Source organism: Rhinolophus hipposideros (genome assembly GCF_964194185.1).
Source record: "Rhinolophus hipposideros genome assembly, chromosome: 6".
NCBI classification, from domain to species: domain Eukaryota; kingdom Metazoa; phylum Chordata; class Mammalia; order Chiroptera; family Rhinolophidae; genus Rhinolophus; species Rhinolophus hipposideros.
In genome coordinates this window covers 94,652,651-94,672,481 of record NC_138052.1, presented here as the reverse complement: position 1 = coordinate 94,672,481, position 19,831 = coordinate 94,652,651, and the positions used below count along the sequence as shown (strand labels likewise).

At 42.7% G+C, this 19,831-nt stretch overlaps 1 protein-coding gene across 4 annotated transcripts in view; it reads right to left on the bottom strand.

Moving 5' to 3' along the window:
* COPS7B (COP9 signalosome subunit 7B) overlaps positions 1–19,831 on the bottom strand; it is a gene marked incomplete at its 5' end in the record, with an annotated part of 44,054 nt that overhangs the window by 7,414 nt on the left and 16,809 nt on the right. For 3 of the 4 annotated variants that reach the window (XM_081051553.1, XM_081051555.1, XM_081051556.1), the window contains one exon: positions 12,496–14,225. The exons of the other annotated variant lie outside the window; for it this stretch is intronic. In XM_081051553.1, coding sequence (XP_080907679.1) covers positions 14,067–14,225 — 159 coding nt within the window. In that variant the 3' untranslated portion in view covers positions 12,496–14,066. Of the gene's footprint in view, positions 1–12,495; positions 14,226–19,831 lie in introns of those variants that run through there. 4 annotated transcript variants of the gene reach the window in all.

Sequence of the window (19,831 nt, the reverse complement as noted above, 5' to 3'; positions counted from 1 at the left end):
ATTGAATGTCAACTGTAATTGAAAAATTTTAAAAGGGGGAAAGGTGAATGGGAATAAGAGGTCCAAATTTCCAGGTATAAAACAAGTAAGTCATGGGGATGTAATGTATGGCACAGGGAATATAGTCAATAATATTGTGATAGGGGCAGCAGGGTGGCTCAGTTGGTTAGAGCACGAGCTCTGAACAATGGGGTTGCCAGTTCAATTCCCACATGGGCCAGTGAGCTGCACCCTCCGCAAGTAGATTGAAGGCAACGAGCTGCCGCTGAGCTGCCGGAGGGGCAGCTGGAGGCAGCTGGATGGCTCAGTTGGTTAGAGAGCAAGCTCTCAACACTAAGGTTGCTGGTTCAATTCCCACATGGGATGGTGGGCTGTGTCCCCTGCAACTAAAGATTGAAAACGGTGACTGGACTTGGAGCTGAGCTGTGCCCTCCACAACCAAATTGAAGGACAACTTGGAGCTAATGGGCCCTGGAAAAACACAATGTTCCCCAATAAAATTTATTAAAATAATAATAATAATATTGTGATAGCGTGACATGTTGTCAGATGCTGGACTTATCATGGTGATCACTTTTTAGGTATATAAATGTTGAATAACTATGGTGTACACCTGAAACTAATATTGTATGTTCGATATACTTAATAAAAATCTTTTAAAAATAAAATAAAAACAATTAAAACAAAGGAGTCATAAGCACAGAAGCCTCTGTCCTCGTGGGGTTGGGGTGCAGCTTATGGATATGTTTCCCACCTCAGAAGCTCTCCAAACCCTGTCATTTAAAGGTTTTTTATGGAGATTTTATTATGTAGGCATGATTGTGCCATTGGTGGTTAACTCAATCTCCAGCCCATCTCTCCTCCCTGGACGTTGGGGGATGAGGTTGAAAGTCCCAACCTTCTAAGCAAACCTTGGTTTTTCTGGAAACCAGACCCCATCCTAAAGCTACCTAGGATCACCTCAATAGAACAAAGACGCTCCTATCACCCTTTTCACTCAGGAGTTCTATGCCAGAAACTGAGGGACAAGGACCAACTATCTTTCTTATTTTACCACAATTGGGTTATTTGTCTTTTTATTGAGTTGTAAGTGTTCTTTATATATTCTAGATACCAGTCCCCAATCAAATACATAATTTGTAAATCTTTCCTCCCAGCCAGTGGTTTGTCTTTTAACTTTCTTGTTGGTATCTTTTGAAGCACAAAAGCTTTTCATTTTTGTGAAGTCCAATTTACCTATTTTTTTTTCTTGGTTTCTTATGCTTTTGGTGCCATAGCTAAGAAGCCATTACCAAATCCAACGTGACAAAGATTTATCCCTAAGTTTTTACCTAAGAATTTTATAGTTTTAGCTCTTATATTTAGGTCTATGATTCATTTGGGACTAATTTTGTATCTGGTGTGAGATAGGTATACAACTTCAATTTTTTTGCCTGTGGCTATCCATTTGTCCCAGTACCATTTGTTGAAAACACTATTCCTTCCCCTATTGATTGTCTTGGTACCCTTGTCAAAAATCAATCGATTGAAAATGTGAATGGACTGTAAATTCCATTCATGTATATATCTAACTTTATACCATCACCACACTCGTAATTATTGTTGCTTTTTAGTAAGTTTTAAAATTGGGAAGTCCTCCAACTTTCTTCTTTTTCAAGAAGAAAAGAGCATTAAATATAATTACTTGTAGAACCAAACCATATGAAGTTTAAAAGAGAATATGGTGTGTGAAGGTGATAAGCTCTATCAACATAGATATAGAACAGCTACAAAAATTGGGGTGAGACCTTTTGTTTTGGCTGTTCTGGGCCTCTTCAGTTTTCATATGAATTTTAGTTTGTCAATTTCTGCAAAGAAGCCATCCAGGATTCTGACAGGAATTGCACTGAGTCTGCAGATCAATTTGAAGAGCATTGGCATTTCAATAATATTAAGTCTTTTGATCCATGAACATAAGATGTCTTTCCATTTATTTGGGATTTTTACATTTCTTTCAATAATATTTTGTAGTTTTAAGAGTATGTAAGTCTTACACTTCTGCTGTCAAATTTATTCCTAAGCATTATTAATTCTTTTTGGTATCATTGTAAGTGAAATTGTTTTCTTAATTCCATTTTCAGGTTATTCACTCCCAGTGTATAAAAATACAATTGATTTTTATATATTGACCTTGTGTCCTGCAATCTTACTGAACTTGTATATTCATTCTAATAGTTTGCCATATATTTTTTTTTAACACAATATGAAAATAGACGTTAGGAATGCTTCCTCAACCCCCTCATTCCAAATGTTCAGGAGAAGTAATTTCGCATTAAAAATGAGGAACACAAAGTATGAAGGTCCCATCCCATCCAAAGTGTCTAGTAGGTGAAAAAGAGAATAAGGAGCAGAATAACATCCACACACACGATGAGCAAAACTATACTAACTGCGCCAAATCAAGAACAACAGACATTGAAAAAGCCAGAATTAGAAAAACTCAAAAATGAGATGACAGCATTTAGGACAGATTTAAAAATAAAAGAAAAAAATCATTTCAGATATGAAGATTAAATTAGAAGAAACATAAAAGAGAATGTGAAAATAGGAAAACAAATTTAAATCAAAAGAAAGAACGCATGAAAGGGATTCAAGAGAAAATGTCAAACGTGGGAAATTTGCAAAGGAGTCCCTGAAAGTGAAATTCATAGCAAGGGAACAAAACAAATACGAAAAACTAAAATTCAGACACTTTCTGAAATTAAAAAAGGGGGCTGGGGAGATACTGCATTGATACTGCATTGCATCAGTCAGGATCCACTGAGGAGACAGAAACAAAGTAATTTGAATAGGGAACATTCCATATAAAGAATTACTAACTATAACAGGGGATTGGAGTAATGGGGGAATGGCTAGGAAGGAGTAAAAGGAATTCTAAAGAATACAGGAGTAGCAGGTAAAGGGAGAAACCTCTGCACCTAGAGCTGAGACAGATGAACCTAAAAAAGGTCCCCCTTTCCCAGGGCTGAGATCAAAACCTTGGAAGAGGACACAGCTGTGACACACTGAAAGTTTGCTGAGGCTGTGAAGCCACCGAAGGAGGTACCAAGGGAAGCTGTCCATGGGGAGGTGCCCTGTGCCACTAACCACCAAGAAGAGCAGGAACTGAGCACTGCAGGAGCTACATGCACTGCAGGAGCTACATGCACTGCAGGAGCTACATGCACTGCAGGAGCTACATACACGGCAGGAGCCACATGCACTGCAGGAGCCACATGCACTGCAGGAGCCACATGCACTGCAGGAGCTACATGCACTGCAGGAGCTACATACACGGCAGGAGCTACATGCACTGCAGGAGCTACATACACGGCAGGAGCTACATGCACTGCAGGAGCTACATGCACTGCGGGAGCTACATGCACTGCAGGAGCTACATACACGGCAGGAGCTACATGCACTGCAGGAGCTACAAGCACTGCGGGAGCTACATGCACTGCGGGAGCTACATGCACTGCAGGAGCTACATACATGGCAGGAGCCACATGCACTGCAGGAGCTACATGCACTGCAGGAGCTACACGCACTGCAGGAGCTACATGCACTGCAGGAGCTACACGCACTGCAGGAGCTACATGCACTGCAGGAGCTACATACACGGCAGGAGCTACATGCACTGCAGGAGCTACAAGCACTGCAGGAGCCACATGCACTGCAGGAGCTACATGCACTGCGGGAGCTACATGCACTGCGGGAGCTACATGCACTGCAGGAGCTACATACACGGCAGGAGCTACATGCACTGCAGGAGCTACAAGCACTGCAGGAGCCACATGCACTGCAGGAGCTACATGCACTGCGGGAGCTACATGCACTGCGGGAGCTACATGCACTGCGGGAGCTACATGCACTGCAGGAGCTACATACATGGCAGGAGCCACATGCACTGCAGGAGCCACATGCACTGCAGGAGCTACATGCACTGCAGGAGCTACATGCACTGCAGGAGCTACATACACGGCAGGAGCTACATGCACTGCAGGAGCTACATGCACTGCAGGAGCTACATAAATGGCAGGAGCCACATGCACTGCAAGAGCCACATGCACTGCAGGAGCCACATGCACTGCAGGAGCTACATACATGGCAGGAGCCACATGCACTGCAGGAGCCACATGCACTGCAGGAGCCACATGCACTGCAGGAGCTACATGCACTGCGGGAGCTACATACACGGCAGGAGCTACATGCACGGCAGGAGCTACATACATGGCAGGAGCCACATGCACTGCGGGAGCCACATGCACTGCGGGAGCTACATACACGGCAGGAGCTACATGCACTGCAGGAGCTACATACATGGCAGGAGCTACATGCACGGCGGGAGCCACAAGCACTGCGGGAGCCACATGCACTGCGGGAGCCGCATGCACTGCGGGAGCCGCAAGCACTGCGGGAGCCGCATGCACTGCGGGAGCCACATGCACTGCAGGAGTCTGGTGCATAAGAAACACTATAGAGTCGAGAAAAGAAATCCCTTCCTTCACCAGCACCCCTACACCTCGGTCCACTGACAAAGTTTACCATGAGGCCAGCTCTCAAAGGAGAAATACAGGGTCCCACTCCATTATTGCAGAGCCAATAATGAAGAATGGATTTGGGAGCTGAAACACAATAGATTAATAACGTGAATATATTTTAAAAGATACACAATAGACCTGAAAAAAATTAACTCAGAATTTGCAACACCAAGACATATTTTAGTAAATTTACTGGATATTAAAAGGAAGGAAATCCTTTAATCATCAAGGAGAAAAGGAGCAAGTAACTTATAAGGGAAAGAAAATTAGATTATCATCAGACATTTCAACAGCACTGCTTTGTACCAGAAGAAAAGAGTGTGACCTGTTGAAGGGAGCAAAAGTGTGAGCCAAGGATTTTGTATCCAGGAAAACTTACTTTCAAGTACAAAAGGTACAAAATGTTGTCAACATACAAGAACTCAGGGAATATTCTAATGAGCCCTCCCTGAAAAACTTACTAGAGAACAAGCCTCAGACTGCCAAAATTGCTAGCGATATCAGCATAAGAACTAGTGGAGAGTATTAAATACACAGTTACTTGTAGAACCAAACTCTATGAGGTTTAAAAGGAAGAGAACATGGTGTATGAGGCTTATAAACTCTATCAATGCGGATATAGAGCAGCTATAAAAACTGGGGTGAGAACTTTTAAACTATTCCCAGTTATCATTCTGGTGGAACAGCATTAGTATTTCTATTCCCTGCTGTGTGTGTAATGTTGCCGGAAACAAATGAGCAATTATGGGATATTTTAACAATTATCCTGTGTCCTAAAAATCAGGATTCTCAGTGTGGAAGAAAGGAGATAGAGCTGTAATTTTTTTTTAAAGATTAAATAAAGAAATCTGTAGCCCTGAAGTTTAATTGGAAATAGCAGTATGAACTTATGAGGTATTTTGTCTATCATCCTATCTGTAGCTATTAGTGTGTCCACTGACAAAGCCTAGAAACAATGGCCAACCCAACAGCAGTGGGCAGAGGCCACAGTGTACTAAAGAAATGCCACTTCCCACTGAAAGTCAGGGCAAGGCAGAGAAATGACTGACTGCAGGTCTGAGGAGAAATGTACAAAAGGAGTTTGGAACATCTTGACATAAACAATAGCATGGAAACCATCATAGACAGGCTATACTCAGACTAGGGTAGTGTCAAAAGAACATAGGAGGGCCGGCCTGGTGGCTCAGGCGGTTAGAGCTCCGTGCTCCTAACTCCGAAGGCTGCCAGTTCGATTCTCACATGGGCCAGTGGGCTCTCAACCAAGGTTGCCAGTTCAATTCCTCTAGTCCCGCAAGAGATGGTGGGCTGCGCCCCCTGCACCTAAGATTGAACACGGCACCTTGAGCTGAGCTGCTTCGCGGATGGCTCGGTTGGTTGGAGCGCAACCTCTCAACCACAAGGTTGCTGTTTCAACTCTTCGAGTCCCACAAGGGATAGTGGGGGTGGACTGCACCCCGGCAACTAGCAAAGGCAACTGGAGCTGAGCTGTGCCCTCCACAACTAAGACTGAAAGGACAACTTGAAGCTGAACGGCACCCTCCACAACTAAGATTGAAAGGACAACAACTTGACTTGGAAATTGTATGGAATGGAAGTACACATTGTCCCCAATGAAGTCCCCAATACAGTCCTGTTCCCCTTCCCCAATAAAATCTTTAAAAAAAAAAAAAAGAACATAGGAGCCAACCCACAGAGGTTCCCACTGGCAAAGATGGGAGAGTTTGAGCTTCGATCATAGTAATAATTCCAACAAATTGAAACACATCAAATTTATTTAAATCTATGAGTTCATAATGATACTGAAAATAAATTGGTCACCTCCGGAAGATAATAAGGAACCAGTTTATTATTTTGCAAACTGGTAAATGTAGGGAGAAAAGGAAGCATTTATCCTGCCCCTGCTATATGAGCTATACCACTGGGTAACCTCATGGTAGATGAAAAGAAGCATCTGTTTATTAGGAATTCCAGCAACTAAATGAAAAAGAAATGATGGAATTAAAATATTATCATTTTGTAACAGTGGCAGCTGTGGTTCTTCTCATTATCTTACATAAAACATTAAAATAGTCTCATCAATGTCTGCCGTCATCTGTTTAACACTCTCGGTATATCTTCTCAAAGCCTATTTGCTTATAAATTGTATGGAATGACAAAATTAATAAGCAACAAAATGTGAATCACAGCACAAGGAAAACAATATATGTCACCATTTTGGACCCCCAGTGAATTACTGGATCTAAGGACTGAGCCCCCACGGCTACAAACGCCACAAGAGAGGCAGCCTGACATTAGGTGGCCACCTAGAGTCTTGCCAGAGAAATAGAAGCTGAGTCTGATCAAGCTTCTGATCCAGGTGAGAATGAAGAGTAAATACCGAGGGCAACAGAGCGCATTAAACTGTCCCATGCGTGAGCAGCAAGCAAAATCCAGACCGTGAGAAATGCTACAGTCAAGAGGCCTGGATTCTTCAACAGATGAAAGGAAAGGAAAAGAAAGGGAGAAAGATTAAAAGAGATGTATAAGATAGAGTTTTTAAAGTGGGCAAGACAACCACAGTTTCTAGGGATGCGTGCATGGATGATAAAACTATACAGACACAAGGAAGTGATTACTGTGAAAGCCAGGTAGTGTTCATTATTGGAGTCAGGGGGTGGCTGTGATTGGGACAGGAGACATGGAGGACCTGCATGGGGGAGGGGATGCTGCAACATCCTGTCTCTTGGTTACAAGAGCGTTTGGGGTGTTTGCCTTATAACAGTTCATTAAACTCTACCTTTTTCGTGTGTCTTTTTCTGTATCTCATTTTACAGTAAAAAGATTTTTTGAAAGAAAGAATGTACTATATGATCCTGTTCTCCTGGTCATAGATGATTTGACCTGGGAAGGAAAGAAAACCCCTGCTGGAGGTAGAGGACACCTGTGGTTTACTCCCCAGCATCTATTTCCCTCCCCCTGGTAGCAACACCTCAAATTTCTTTCCAGACACCTCCCCTGTCCATGAACCTTTGGGGCCAGTTCAGTCATGCCTCTGGGTTTTACTACATGAACCAATATTCCTCCCCTTGCTATTTTTTTTAACCAGTTTGCATTAGATTTCCTGCACCTTGCAATTGTATGTAAGTTAGGAAATGTTATGGCTGAAAGGAACAGAACTCTTCTAACAATTTAAACAAATATGGGTACGAGTATACTTTTCCCACAAAACAAGAAGTCCAAAAGATTACAGTCCAGGACTGCTCACATAGCTCAGTAATGGCATGCACAAACACACACTCACACCCACAAGCACGTGTGCGTGCACACTCACACACATACATGCACACACACTCACCCGCAAAGCACACACTCACACAGGCACACACCCGCAAGCACACGCGCGCGCGCACACGAGTGCAGGTAAAACTCACAGCGTCCGAGTAAGGCCTGAACTGTACCAATGTCAATTTCCTGGTTTCGCTGTTGTACTCAAGTTATGGGAGATGTTACTGTTGGGGGAACTGGGCGAAAGGTACACTGGCCTCTTCACTATTTTTGCTGCCATTTATGAATCTATATACATTTCAAAATTAAACCTTTTTACAATTAACGTAAGAGCGTAGATGATTCTGCATGATTTCAGGAGCTTCACATCTTCCTGAGGCTCATCGAGCTTCCTAGGGTGAAAGGAGGCCAGGGCAGCATCCATAGGTCCTCCCCCTCCATAACCCCACATCCCAGCATCACCACCCAGGCCCTCCTTATTAAGCTATGAGTTTAAGAACTCACCCAGTGAGCCTGAGAACAAGCCAGCTCAAAGAGAGCTATTCAGCTACCTTTCTGGAGGGTGGGTGGGTATCTGCGCATGCACACGCGTGTGTGCGCGCGCGCGCGCGCGCGCGCGCGCACACACACACACACACACACACTACTCGGGCAACCACCTGGAACTCATGCAGTGGTACACCACCACGAAAAGTGCCCTCCATCTTAGGGCTCCTAGACGTATCCTATCAGGCAGATTCAGGTACCACTCTGGGACCTAGCCTTGACTTTTCATCTTCTTGTTCCTAGCCCACCCATCGACTTTCAGACAAACAACTCAATTTGAAGAGGAAATTAACCACCTTGTCTGTGTTTGTTCTGAGTTCCCCTGAGTCCACTGATGTCAACGTCTCAGCGCTCGGGTTCTTCTTTGCCCAAAATATACCGTTATTTTGTAGTGTATTTCAGCACCAATCCCTCAGCACGCTGGTGCACTGCTGCCCTCTGCTGGTAGTTTCTAGGTAGTACTTAGAAATCCGCATTAAAAAAGCAACAGCCCTGGTGTCAAAATGAGTAAAAGAACAATTTCTTTACAAACGAAGAAATGTAATGAAATAATCAGCATATGAAAAATACTGGTAAGTAATTAAAGAAATGAACAATATAATATCAAGGAGGTACTCAGTCCCTCAATCAGATTGGCGATAATGTAAAAAAGAATGACAATGTCTAGGGCTGTCCAGGGCTGGGACACACAGCTTGTCACAAGGCACACACAGAAAGCGATCGCCTCATCAGGCCACCATCTGTCACCCACTCAGGCTCTCACACTCTGGTACCCCGTTGTGAAGCTCTGGCTTCCACAGCTGGGGGAATGTAAGTCTGGCAAGGCCTTCTGGGGGAGCACTCTGAATCTCAAACATTCCACTCCTAGTTTTTCCTAAAGAAGCTGTCAGACAACTGAGTGAAAAAAATCACAACCAGAAGAATGAATCTTTACACGGCCACATTCTCAAGCAAGTTGTCCCCACTCATCTCCCATAGTTAACACCACCTTTACTGACCTAATATAATAGATATATAATATAATATAATATATATTATATATATTATATATATAATAATATATAACAATAATTATATATTATCAATAATTATATATTATATATTATAATATATAATATATTAATTATATATTAATAATATATATATTATATAATATATAATAATTATATATTATAATATAATATATATTATATATTATATTATATTAATATATATTAATATATATAATATATATTATATATTATATATAATATATAATATATATAATATATAATTATATATTATTATATATTATAATAATTATATATTATAATATAATGATATAATGATATAATTATATATATAATATTATATTATATTATATATTATTATATTATATTATATATTATATTATATTATATTATATATTATTATATATTATAATTATATAATATAATATAATAATATAATAATATAATTATATATATTATATATATAAGATATATAATATATAATATATAATATATAATATAATATAATAGATATATAATATAATAGATAACCGACCTAACAGATCTAAGTTTAAGAGACCAATTTAATGTCTTCAAGGTAAAGGAGATGTAAAATGAAATTCACATATAATAAAAAATCGATTTCAATCTGTAAATCTCAAGCATAACTACAAGAAAGGTTTAATGAAGCAGTCAGGTGCTCATGGCTGTACACAAATTCCCCAGGAAGACACAGGTACAATTACAGACTGAGAGTATGCTATACTTGAAATTCAAATATTAAGTAGTGTGACAGTTCTTCAGGTCCAGGAAAAATCAACTAATTCCTGGATTTTTAAAAATGTTTGTAGTCTCAGGCTGTTAGAATAATGACTCTAAGTACAAGAATTGGAATGTGGTTTGGTTTCAGGCAACCCAGCACATCAGAGATGAAGAAAACAGCAAATACGTAAAATCATCACAAGCTGCTTCTCATCTTAGTGTCTTTGGTCCCCACTTCCTGTGACTCAAGTTTCAAGGGAGAAGCCTATCGATGGCGGCCATCTTGGATTTGGAACAACAATGGCCTGTACTGGGGGTTTTGACCACCTCCCTACTGTGACCCAAGTGGGAACCATGCCTCAGTCACATGGACAGTCTAAAGAAGAGCAGAGGACGTCAGGAAGCAGACAGTTTAGGACTAAAGGTGGTAGAGCCCGCCCACAGGCACTACTCCTGAGCTGTTTTAATACTGCAGTGTCTCCTTATTAACCTAAGATGTCCCCATTGATGAAGACACCTCTCCTGAATGTTGTATGTACATGGAAAACACCTATGTAAAAACATTTCAGACCTGAGGCCTGCTGTCATAGCACGCAGAGCCTGGAGGCCAGGCCCCCTACCCAAGTCCCACCCAGCAGAGCAAAGAACATTCGGCTCCTCTCCGTTTCTGGAGCCCTACCCTCATACTCTTGGCCTCATAAAGTGGCTGGGTGGGTTTGGGAAGCAGAGACTGTGGTGTGTTGGGTATCAGTTAAAAGCAAGATAAGCTCTGAAGACCAAACAGGCAAGAGGGGTGCCAAATTTGGGGAGCAGACCCTAAATTAGAATGTAACACAGAGAAGGTGGCAGGACGTACGAGTCAGGAGATCCAGGAATCATTTTGCCACTTACCATGGTGGTACTGTGAACCTCTGAGTTCCATTTTCTCATATGTAAAGTGAGGATTACTCTTACCAACCTCAGAAGATGGTCTGGATGGAAGGGATTCAATGACTTATTGTTCATGAAGACACTTTGTAGAGCACTTTACAAATGTGTTATTATTGTCATTACCATTTTTAAGGACGCAGCAGAAGTGTGGAGATGAATCTACAGCTCCTTAGGGCCGTGGGGCAACAAAAAATAATCACACGTTTCATACCAGTCAAGCCACAGGTCCTACTCTACTAATCAGTGGGCAAGGTAAGGATGAAAGACTACTCACTCAGAGCAAGTGTGCCTGTTTGGGGTCTAGAAGAAAACAGTCCTGCGCCCATAACGACATTTCGGTCAGCAACCGACAGTTTACAGGGCAGTGGTTTCATAAGGTTATAATGGAGTTGAAAAACTCCTGTCACTAGTGACCACATCTTAGTGCTTTCTGGAAAGGGTGACACGTCCTCAAGAAGAGCCTCAGGCAGGCCTTTCAGGAGGTGTTACAGAAGAAGGCAGTGTTGTTACAGGAGGTGACATGCATGTCACTGCCCCCAGACCTTCCAGTGGGAGGAGCTGTGGAGGCAGAAGACAGTGATAGTTGTGGACCTGACTCGTGTGGGCCTGGGCTATGTGTGTGTTTGTATCTTAGTTCTTACCAAAAACTGTAAAAAGCAAAATCAAACACTTTAAAAATAGAGAAAAGCTTATACTGTAGAATAAGGATATAAAGAAAGAAAATATTTTAGTACAGTTGTACTATACTTGTGTTTTGAGCTAAGTGTTATTACAAGAGTCAAAAAGTTAAAAAAAATTAAGTTTAAAGAAAAAAGTGAAAGCTAAGGTTAATTTATTATTGAAGAGAAATATTTTCTGCAAGTTTAGTGTAGCCTGAGTGTGCAGTGTGGACAGTGTACAGTCATGTACAGGATGTCCCAGGCTGTCACATCCACCCCCACCCCCACTCACTGACCACCCGGAGCAACACCCAGTCCTACGAGCTCCGTTCATGCTGAGTGCCCTGTACAGGTGTGTCTGTTTATCTTTCACACCTTATTTTTACTGTACCTTTTCTGTGTTTGTGTTTAGGTACACAAATACTGACCACTGTGTTACAACTGCCTACAGTGTTACACGCCGCATAGGTCTGTAGCCCAGGAGCAGTAGGCTGTACCACACAGCCTAGGTGTGTCGAGGGCTGGACCACCTAGGTTTGTGTAATGTTCTACGATGTTCGCACGATGCCCAACAAAACCACCTAACGACACAATTCTCTGAACATATCCCATAATTAAGCCACAAATGACTGTCGTTATTTTTGAGAAGTATTTCCAAAATACCAAAATGTGTCCCACTAGGTATCAGCAGAAAGGATCTGGTGGTGACGTCAGTGTGAAGACAGGCTGCCTCACCCAGACCTGCTCGGAGACCATGATCATGAATTTCCAATGAGGATATGGGATGCAGGATGAGCCCGATTTATTTAACAACAGAACCCCTTTTCCACAGAAAATCTGACAAGGGGTTTCATGAAATACACTTTGGGAATTAAACTCTCTAGTTGGGCATATTCTCTGGGCACATGGACCAGCCTAAAAGGAAAACGAGAATACCTGCTGACATCTGACCAATGGTAGGTAGTTGCCGGACACGATGGAAAGAGAGAAATCCATTGTCACAGGGTGCTGAAACAGCATCCCATACCCTGAACCACCCTCACCCCAGCCCCCCAAGCTCCACCAGCCAGGTGACCCTACACTCCAGTTACATAAATTAAATCTACACTTTTATTTTTTGTTCTAAAATGTGCTTTTTCCCTCAATGAACTTTAGTTAATCAGTCCAGACCTCCACCTCCCCTTAAAAAAACAAAACAAAACACGCACACATACACACACGCCACCCTCCAACCAGGTGAAAAATCCCTGGCGATTAGTCTTATAACAAATATTGACACAAGGGGGAAAAAAAGCATGTTGAAATGTATTAGAATCAGAACCTGTACAAAAAAAAAATTAAAATATAACCTGAAACTGTTCAAGTTCAGAAAGGCTAGTCAAGTCCTTTTCTCTTGCCAGGAGAATGCCATCATCAGAGGGCTCTGGGTCATCAGTGGGGGGAGAGGGGGGAGAGAAACAGACAGAGGCAGCAACAGGTCCTTCCCCAGAGAGAGGGGCCGTGGCACCACCATCCCCACCACAGATGCAGCCGGGAGGAATTAAAGATCGGGAGCAATTCAAGATCGTGGGAGAGCAAGTGTTGGCAGATGGCCCCAGGGGGCAGCTGGAGCCTTCACACCGAAAACCAGTCTGAGCAGTCGGAGGCAGCAGAGAACACCAAGCTGGAAGAAGGTTCTGCCACCGGGCAGGCCCACAGCACCTCCACTGGTGCTGATACCAGACGTTAGCCAGCCCAGTGCTCCTAACTACTGAGAGATTGGAGCTGGGCTTAAGAGGCTGAAAACCCGCAGGTTTAGTAAACATAGCCCAGCATCACATCCCTCTGTGGCCTGATCAGAGCTGCCGACAAGGGACAAGGCAGGAGAGGGAAAACACAGCATTCTGATCCTTGGCTAGAGACTGCCTGCACCATTGTGGGTACTGTGGTACACGAGCTGGACGAGGAGCACCCCGAATCACTCAGGGGGGCCTCCTTCGCAGTCATCCCTGTGGGCCAGTTAAAGCTGACTCTGGCAATAAGCAGCCTGACAAAATGACACGGAGCAAAAGAACTGGGAGGGAGACAAGCCCTTCAACAGAGACAAGAACCTCCCGGAGGGAAGTTGGGCAGTGTCTGACCCTGTTGGGATGGCATCAGTGGAGCCCCTGAGTCTGAAGGAACTGGGGACAGGAGGGAGTGGGCAAGGGCAGGGAGTTAACGGTTCTTCTGGAACAGTACCAACAGGGTGGGGAGGTGCTGGTGAGGGGATGGGCAGGTCTGGAACTCACTGAAGGTAGAGAGGGGAGTGAATGGGCCCTTGGTGTCCCCTCCCCACCTGACCCAGGCCTGGTGAGTGCCAGCTGCCCCCGCCGGCCCTAGTGGCGGCTGGAGACCAGACCTTTCACTTTGGACATCTTCTTGGTGGGCTGCCTCTGCTCAGCGTGAGGGGGGCACTCCCGTTCAGCCAACTGTTGCTCCATCTCCTGAGCCGAGGAGGACGCGGTGGCTTTGAGTGTCTTCTTGATGTTGGTAACCTGAAGGGAGACATAAAATTGGTGTGCCCAGCCTGTATGCACTAGAAACCCACCGCACTCATTCTCATTAGAATGGGGGCCACCCAGGGAAGAAGCCAGAACCCTCTGTGAGAAAATCGGAAATTATTTTCAGAAACCCAGATGAGAAGAAAGAGGCAGGGGCTATTCACGGAGTAGGTAAGTGGAAATGAGTCAAGCACAAAAAAGTGGAACTAATGCTTGCTTGGTTGAAAAGAGGGGAAAAGTCAAACGGCTTCATTTGGCAAAGAAGTGAAAGAAAGCAGTGCTTAAAATAGCCTCAGGAAAAGAAAGGTAACCAAGGACTCCATACTCAGCTAACTACTGTTGTTCACATAGGAAACCAAATATTTTCACAAGAACTCTGGGAATATAGCTCCAGAAGCCCTTCTCGAATAAACAACTAAATAATGAACTTCAGCCAATTAAGTGGCAAATGATTAAAACGTAGTAAAACCTGGTAAAATGCGACCACACTCCTGTTTTCAGAATACCTTTCTGCACTTAACAGAGTAGCTCAAATATACCGGGGATGCCCAAAACATGTACACATTTTAAGAGATGTTATCTATGTATTACTTTTTGAAGTTGAATTAAATTACGGTAGCAATGTGTAGTACGATGTTCACTCAAAAGATGGCATTAATCAAATGAATGCTAGCGTCCTTCATTGTATTATGATTTTAATACAGTTTTTTCCTTTCTTAAAATATGTATACATTTTTTTTGGCACCCTCTGTATTTAAGCAACTCCTGAAAATTTTCCCAGTCAGAACACATATGCTCTGTTAACACCTGTGTACTATTCAGGTACGAATGTTCTACAATCTTTAAATTAGCTCCCAGTTTGTTTTCCTCATCACAGAGCTCCTACAATCACCTTGGCACACTTTTGTGAACATCTGTGAAGAACATATTCCTGGAAGTGAGCTTTCCAGATCAAAGGGTATGCACATTTTACAGTTTAATAACTGTTGTTATATTGCGTTCAGAAAAGGGACTGTACCAACTTTGTGCCTGTTTATATACACCGTCCACAACCAGCTCTAATGGCTCTCTGATGCCTTTGCCCGTTTAGCTGGCTGAGAGAAGAAAAAAGCAAAAGAGGAAGCATTAGCTCTTTTTTTTAAGTCATTTCTCCTTCTATCACCATATATTTGATCCCGTTTACCCTTATCTACAATCGCCCTCACCACTTACCCTCTGGTACCCACTAAACTATTGTCTGTGTCTATGAGCTTTTGTCTCTTTCTTTGTTTGGCTTGTTCCTTTGTTGCTTGCAATCATATGGTTCTCGACTTTTTCTGTCTAACTTATTTTGTTCAGCATAATAATCTCAAGATCCATCCATGTTGTCGCAAATGGCACTATTTCACCTTTTCTTATGGCAGAATAGTATTCCATTGTGTATATATACCACAACTTCTTTATCCATTCATCTATCAAAGGACATTTAGGTTGTTTCCATGTCTTAACCACCATAAACAAAGCTGCAATGAACATTGGAGCACACGTGTCTTTACGGATAAATGTTTTCAGGTTTTTTGGGTAGATACCCAGGAGAGGGATTGCTGGGTCATATGGTAATTCTATTCGTAATTTTTTGAGGAACCTCCACACTGCCTTCCATGGCAGCTGCAGTTTTATTTTAATCATTAGAATGAAGAGGAAGCTGGTCCAGGACAAGGTAGTGTATGTGTGTTGGTGAGAAAGTAAAGGAGCTTTCATGTTCTCTGGGAAGCAGGCTTGATTTTTTACAGAGTGAGAAGGGAGTTGTCAGGGTCTGAAGTTCTCAACAGCCAGTCTCGGGAGCGTGAGTAAGAGACAGCACTGTGAGAGTGAGACAGAAATTAAGTTCCTAGAGGAGACATCATCTGCAGGATGAGCCTCAACTCGATTGTAGGTCATTTGTCTCTGTTTTTTTGCTGTTGTTTTGAGATGTCGGAACACCCATGTCCCAAACTGCTGTCGCCTCAATCAACACTGTAACTTTTCTGAAAGGAGCACAGGGGATTGTGAATACAGAGGGCAGCATACATCAAGTCAGGGTTTATCCAGTGTCCTGCCAGACCAAGAAGAGCCACCTCGGTGCCCTACGCATACCCGTAGGGGCTCACTGCTGCCTTGGGAGCTCTTGTTCAGTAGTTACTTGGTGACAAAGAGAGTGAAAAATTTGGAGCAAATGGATGGCTTGCCACTCTTTCTCTTATAAAACAGACATTTGTTTTTATTTCAAGGTGTATTTTGATGGCCTGGGAGGAGAGATTAAGAAACGTGATTTCTCAGTTATCACTGCTTTATAAAACAGATGTTTATAAAAACATTCCAGGAGTTCTCCAATTTGACATTCTTTCTAAGTATTCTGAGGAAAATTAATTAAAATCTTAATAAGAGGTCACAGCTTGACAAGTTTATTTCTTTGCATGTCAGTTACCTCTGATTTTTCCAATGTATTAAAAGATACTACAACTTAAAAATATACATTAAGACAATGAAAAAAACAAGATTCATGCCCATATTTTCAGTACCTGTGATGCACTGCCTGAGAGAATTCAATTTAAGGCTTCCCCAAAAGCTGACAAAATTTTATCTAAATAAAACATTAGAAAACTAACATGTTTTCAATACAAGGCCTGTATTTCTAAGAATGGTATCTTTCTAAGCAGATGATTACCTTTTACATTTAGCAAAAAACAGCTTATTAAAAATAAACACAAAAGTATAGTTTCCGTAATATCATTCATCTTGGCTGATAAACAGCATTTGACCTTATGTCCTCTAGTCCTTTATAATTTTTGCTAAACAATCAGCTTATAGTACAAAGTTTTCTATGTCAATTATTTCATTTAATATACTGAGGAACAGAGTGAAGAAATAAAATGGGGTCACTAGTCAAGCTGCTAAATTTTAGGTTGAGGCCTGAGGAAATGATTCTATTCTTGTTCTAACTAGCCTGGGAACTTGACCTTTTGAGCTTTCCAGTCCTGCTCCAATGTCTGGATAGACATCAGACCTCCAGATAACCCTGTGATTACCCCCTGAAAGATTGAGGAAGAATGTTCAGGTATCCAGACCATCTGATATCCACTGTCCAGACAACTGGTCATCGCCAGGATTACCATCTTGGACCAATACGGAAGCTAAGAATGCAGGACCCATTCTTCTCAAGAACGTACTTTTTCCCCAATAAATAATAATAAAAAAAAGAACGTACTTTTTACTGTAAGAGCCCTCAGCTTTTCTTCTTGGGAACACTCTGGGTATCGCCGAGTTGTGTTTCTGGTTTGCAAATGGTAAGGCCCTTGAATAAATCTTTATCATTTATTTCTAGCCAAAGCCTCCAGACTCTTTTTGAGTTCATTCGACAGTATCTAACATTTACTGAAAAATAGCCTCATAATCCCAACATGGTAAGAAAAAAAAATTTTAATCAATCCCCAAATAATGATTCTATTTTTGATCCTCTGCACCTGTGTTTCTATAGAATCTGTCATTACAAGCCTAGCAGAAATTAACTAACCTTCCTCTTTTGATAGTGACCTCAAGTGACTTGGGCTAGCATTGGAGTCAGAGTTTTGGTGGCTAAGCTGAGAGGCCAGTTCCTGACCTGCCAGCCTGAGAAGCAGACTCCACTGTGGCACATACACCCCACTTGCCAAGGCAGCTCTCCCTTCTTAGCCTCATAACAGCCGACTTGCAAGAGATGGGTAGCTCCGAACATGCGTCGGCCTCGTGAAACAACCTCATGAAGTCTAATTCCTCTTTCAGAGACCCATCTGTCAAATGATGACAATTACACCCCCCCACACACACACACACTCACACACAGACTTGTCTTCTTTGGCCTAAATGTCCCAATTCCTTCCAAATTTCTTGCTGAGTGGCCTGGCTGGCTGGCTACCCCATTCCATTACCCTAGATGATCTGGAGTTTGTCAACACATGGGCCTCAGGAGTTTTCAGGTGCACCTGCTGACAAAACTGCAGCCTAGCTCTCAGAGACCCTTTTCAGGCAAAAGGAGTGAGAAGAGCCTCCCCAGATAGGAAAACTCTCAGTTGCAGGGTAAAACAAAGGTGGAAAACAGCAAGTAGAGGCCGCAGTTGGAAAAGTGGTAGAAAGAAAAGGAGAGCTGGCAGACAGAGAGAGAATGCCTCTCCAGGAGGCACACTTTGGGTGCACTCTAACTTAACTCCTGCGGGGGTTTCTGCCTCACAGAAAACAGAGCTGACTTTGTCCAATTATGCTTTCTTACCTACATGTCTGGAACAGAGCCTACTTTGTGAATGTAGTGATAGCTATATATTAACACCCATAGAACATCAGACACAGGCTCATTCAAATATAAAGAAAAATATGCTCCAAAATCAAATATAAACGAGGAGGTGCTTTGTGATGCCTCTCCTCCAAAGTGCTCGCTCAGAGATAATGAAACGGCGAATAAACGTTATTGTTCTGTCTCCCCCAGATTTGCTGGAATTACTTTTTTTTTTAATTGGGGAATATTGGGGAACAGTGTGTTTCTCCAAGGCCCATCAGCTCCAAGTCGTTGTCCTTCAATCTAGTTGCGGAGGGCGCAGCTCAGCTCCAAGTCCAGTCGCCGTTTTCAATATTTAGTTGCAGAGGGCGCAGCCCACCATCCCATGTGGGAATTGAACTGACAACCTTGTTGTTGAGAGCTCGCGCTCTAACCAACGGAGCCATCCGGCCGCCCCTCTGGAAGCTCAGCAGCAGCTCGTTGTCTTCAATCTAGTTGTGGAGGGCGCAGCCCACTGGCCCAGGTGGGAATCGAACCAGCAAACTTGTTGTTCAGAGCTCCTGCTCTAACCAACTGAGCCATCCAGCCACCCGGTTTGCTGTAATTATCACTAATTCATGTATTATTTCTGTGAAAGGCTCAGAGGAGAGAATATTCTTGGGCAGTATGTGAGGAGCTGACTTCGTTAAGACAGAAGGCTCCTGAAGCTACAACTCACCAAAAGGAACCTGCTGTTACAAGATTTGGAGGCAGAGGCACCAAGCTTTTCTCTTTGAGAACAAGAAGTCTAACTTAAGGACAAATAAAGAAAAGATCAACTCAGTTGAGAAAACGGCTAAAAATACTTATGTCAAGGGTAACAGAAGCATAAATACAAACAGAATACGATAGAATTATACTTTTGTTCTTTGGCGATTTCTTTCCAAGTCAACAAATATTTAATGAACCTTTGCTGGCGGGTGATCCTACACCTGGCAGCCTGATCATACATTTACTGAACAGAAAAAGTGCCAAGGCTCCACGCTTTCACGCGCTCCTTCTCTTCACACTGGTCTGTGCCACACATTCTAGAAGATTATTAAGTCGCTAGACTGTTTTCATCGGTGGTGGAGGTGGCCTTAAGCCTTTTCCTTCCATTTCTTTCTCAAACTTAATCAAACCCTTACTGCCCCCTGGTGGCAGCATCAGGCTCTGGCAGCTGGGGTATCCACAGCCGTGTTTTCCCACAGAGGGCCACTGACAACAAATCCACAGGTGCTGACTCTCTTTTTTAAAAATAATTATAAAGTGCACACTGTTGTCTAAGTATTGGTCATGCCTCAACCTTAGTCAA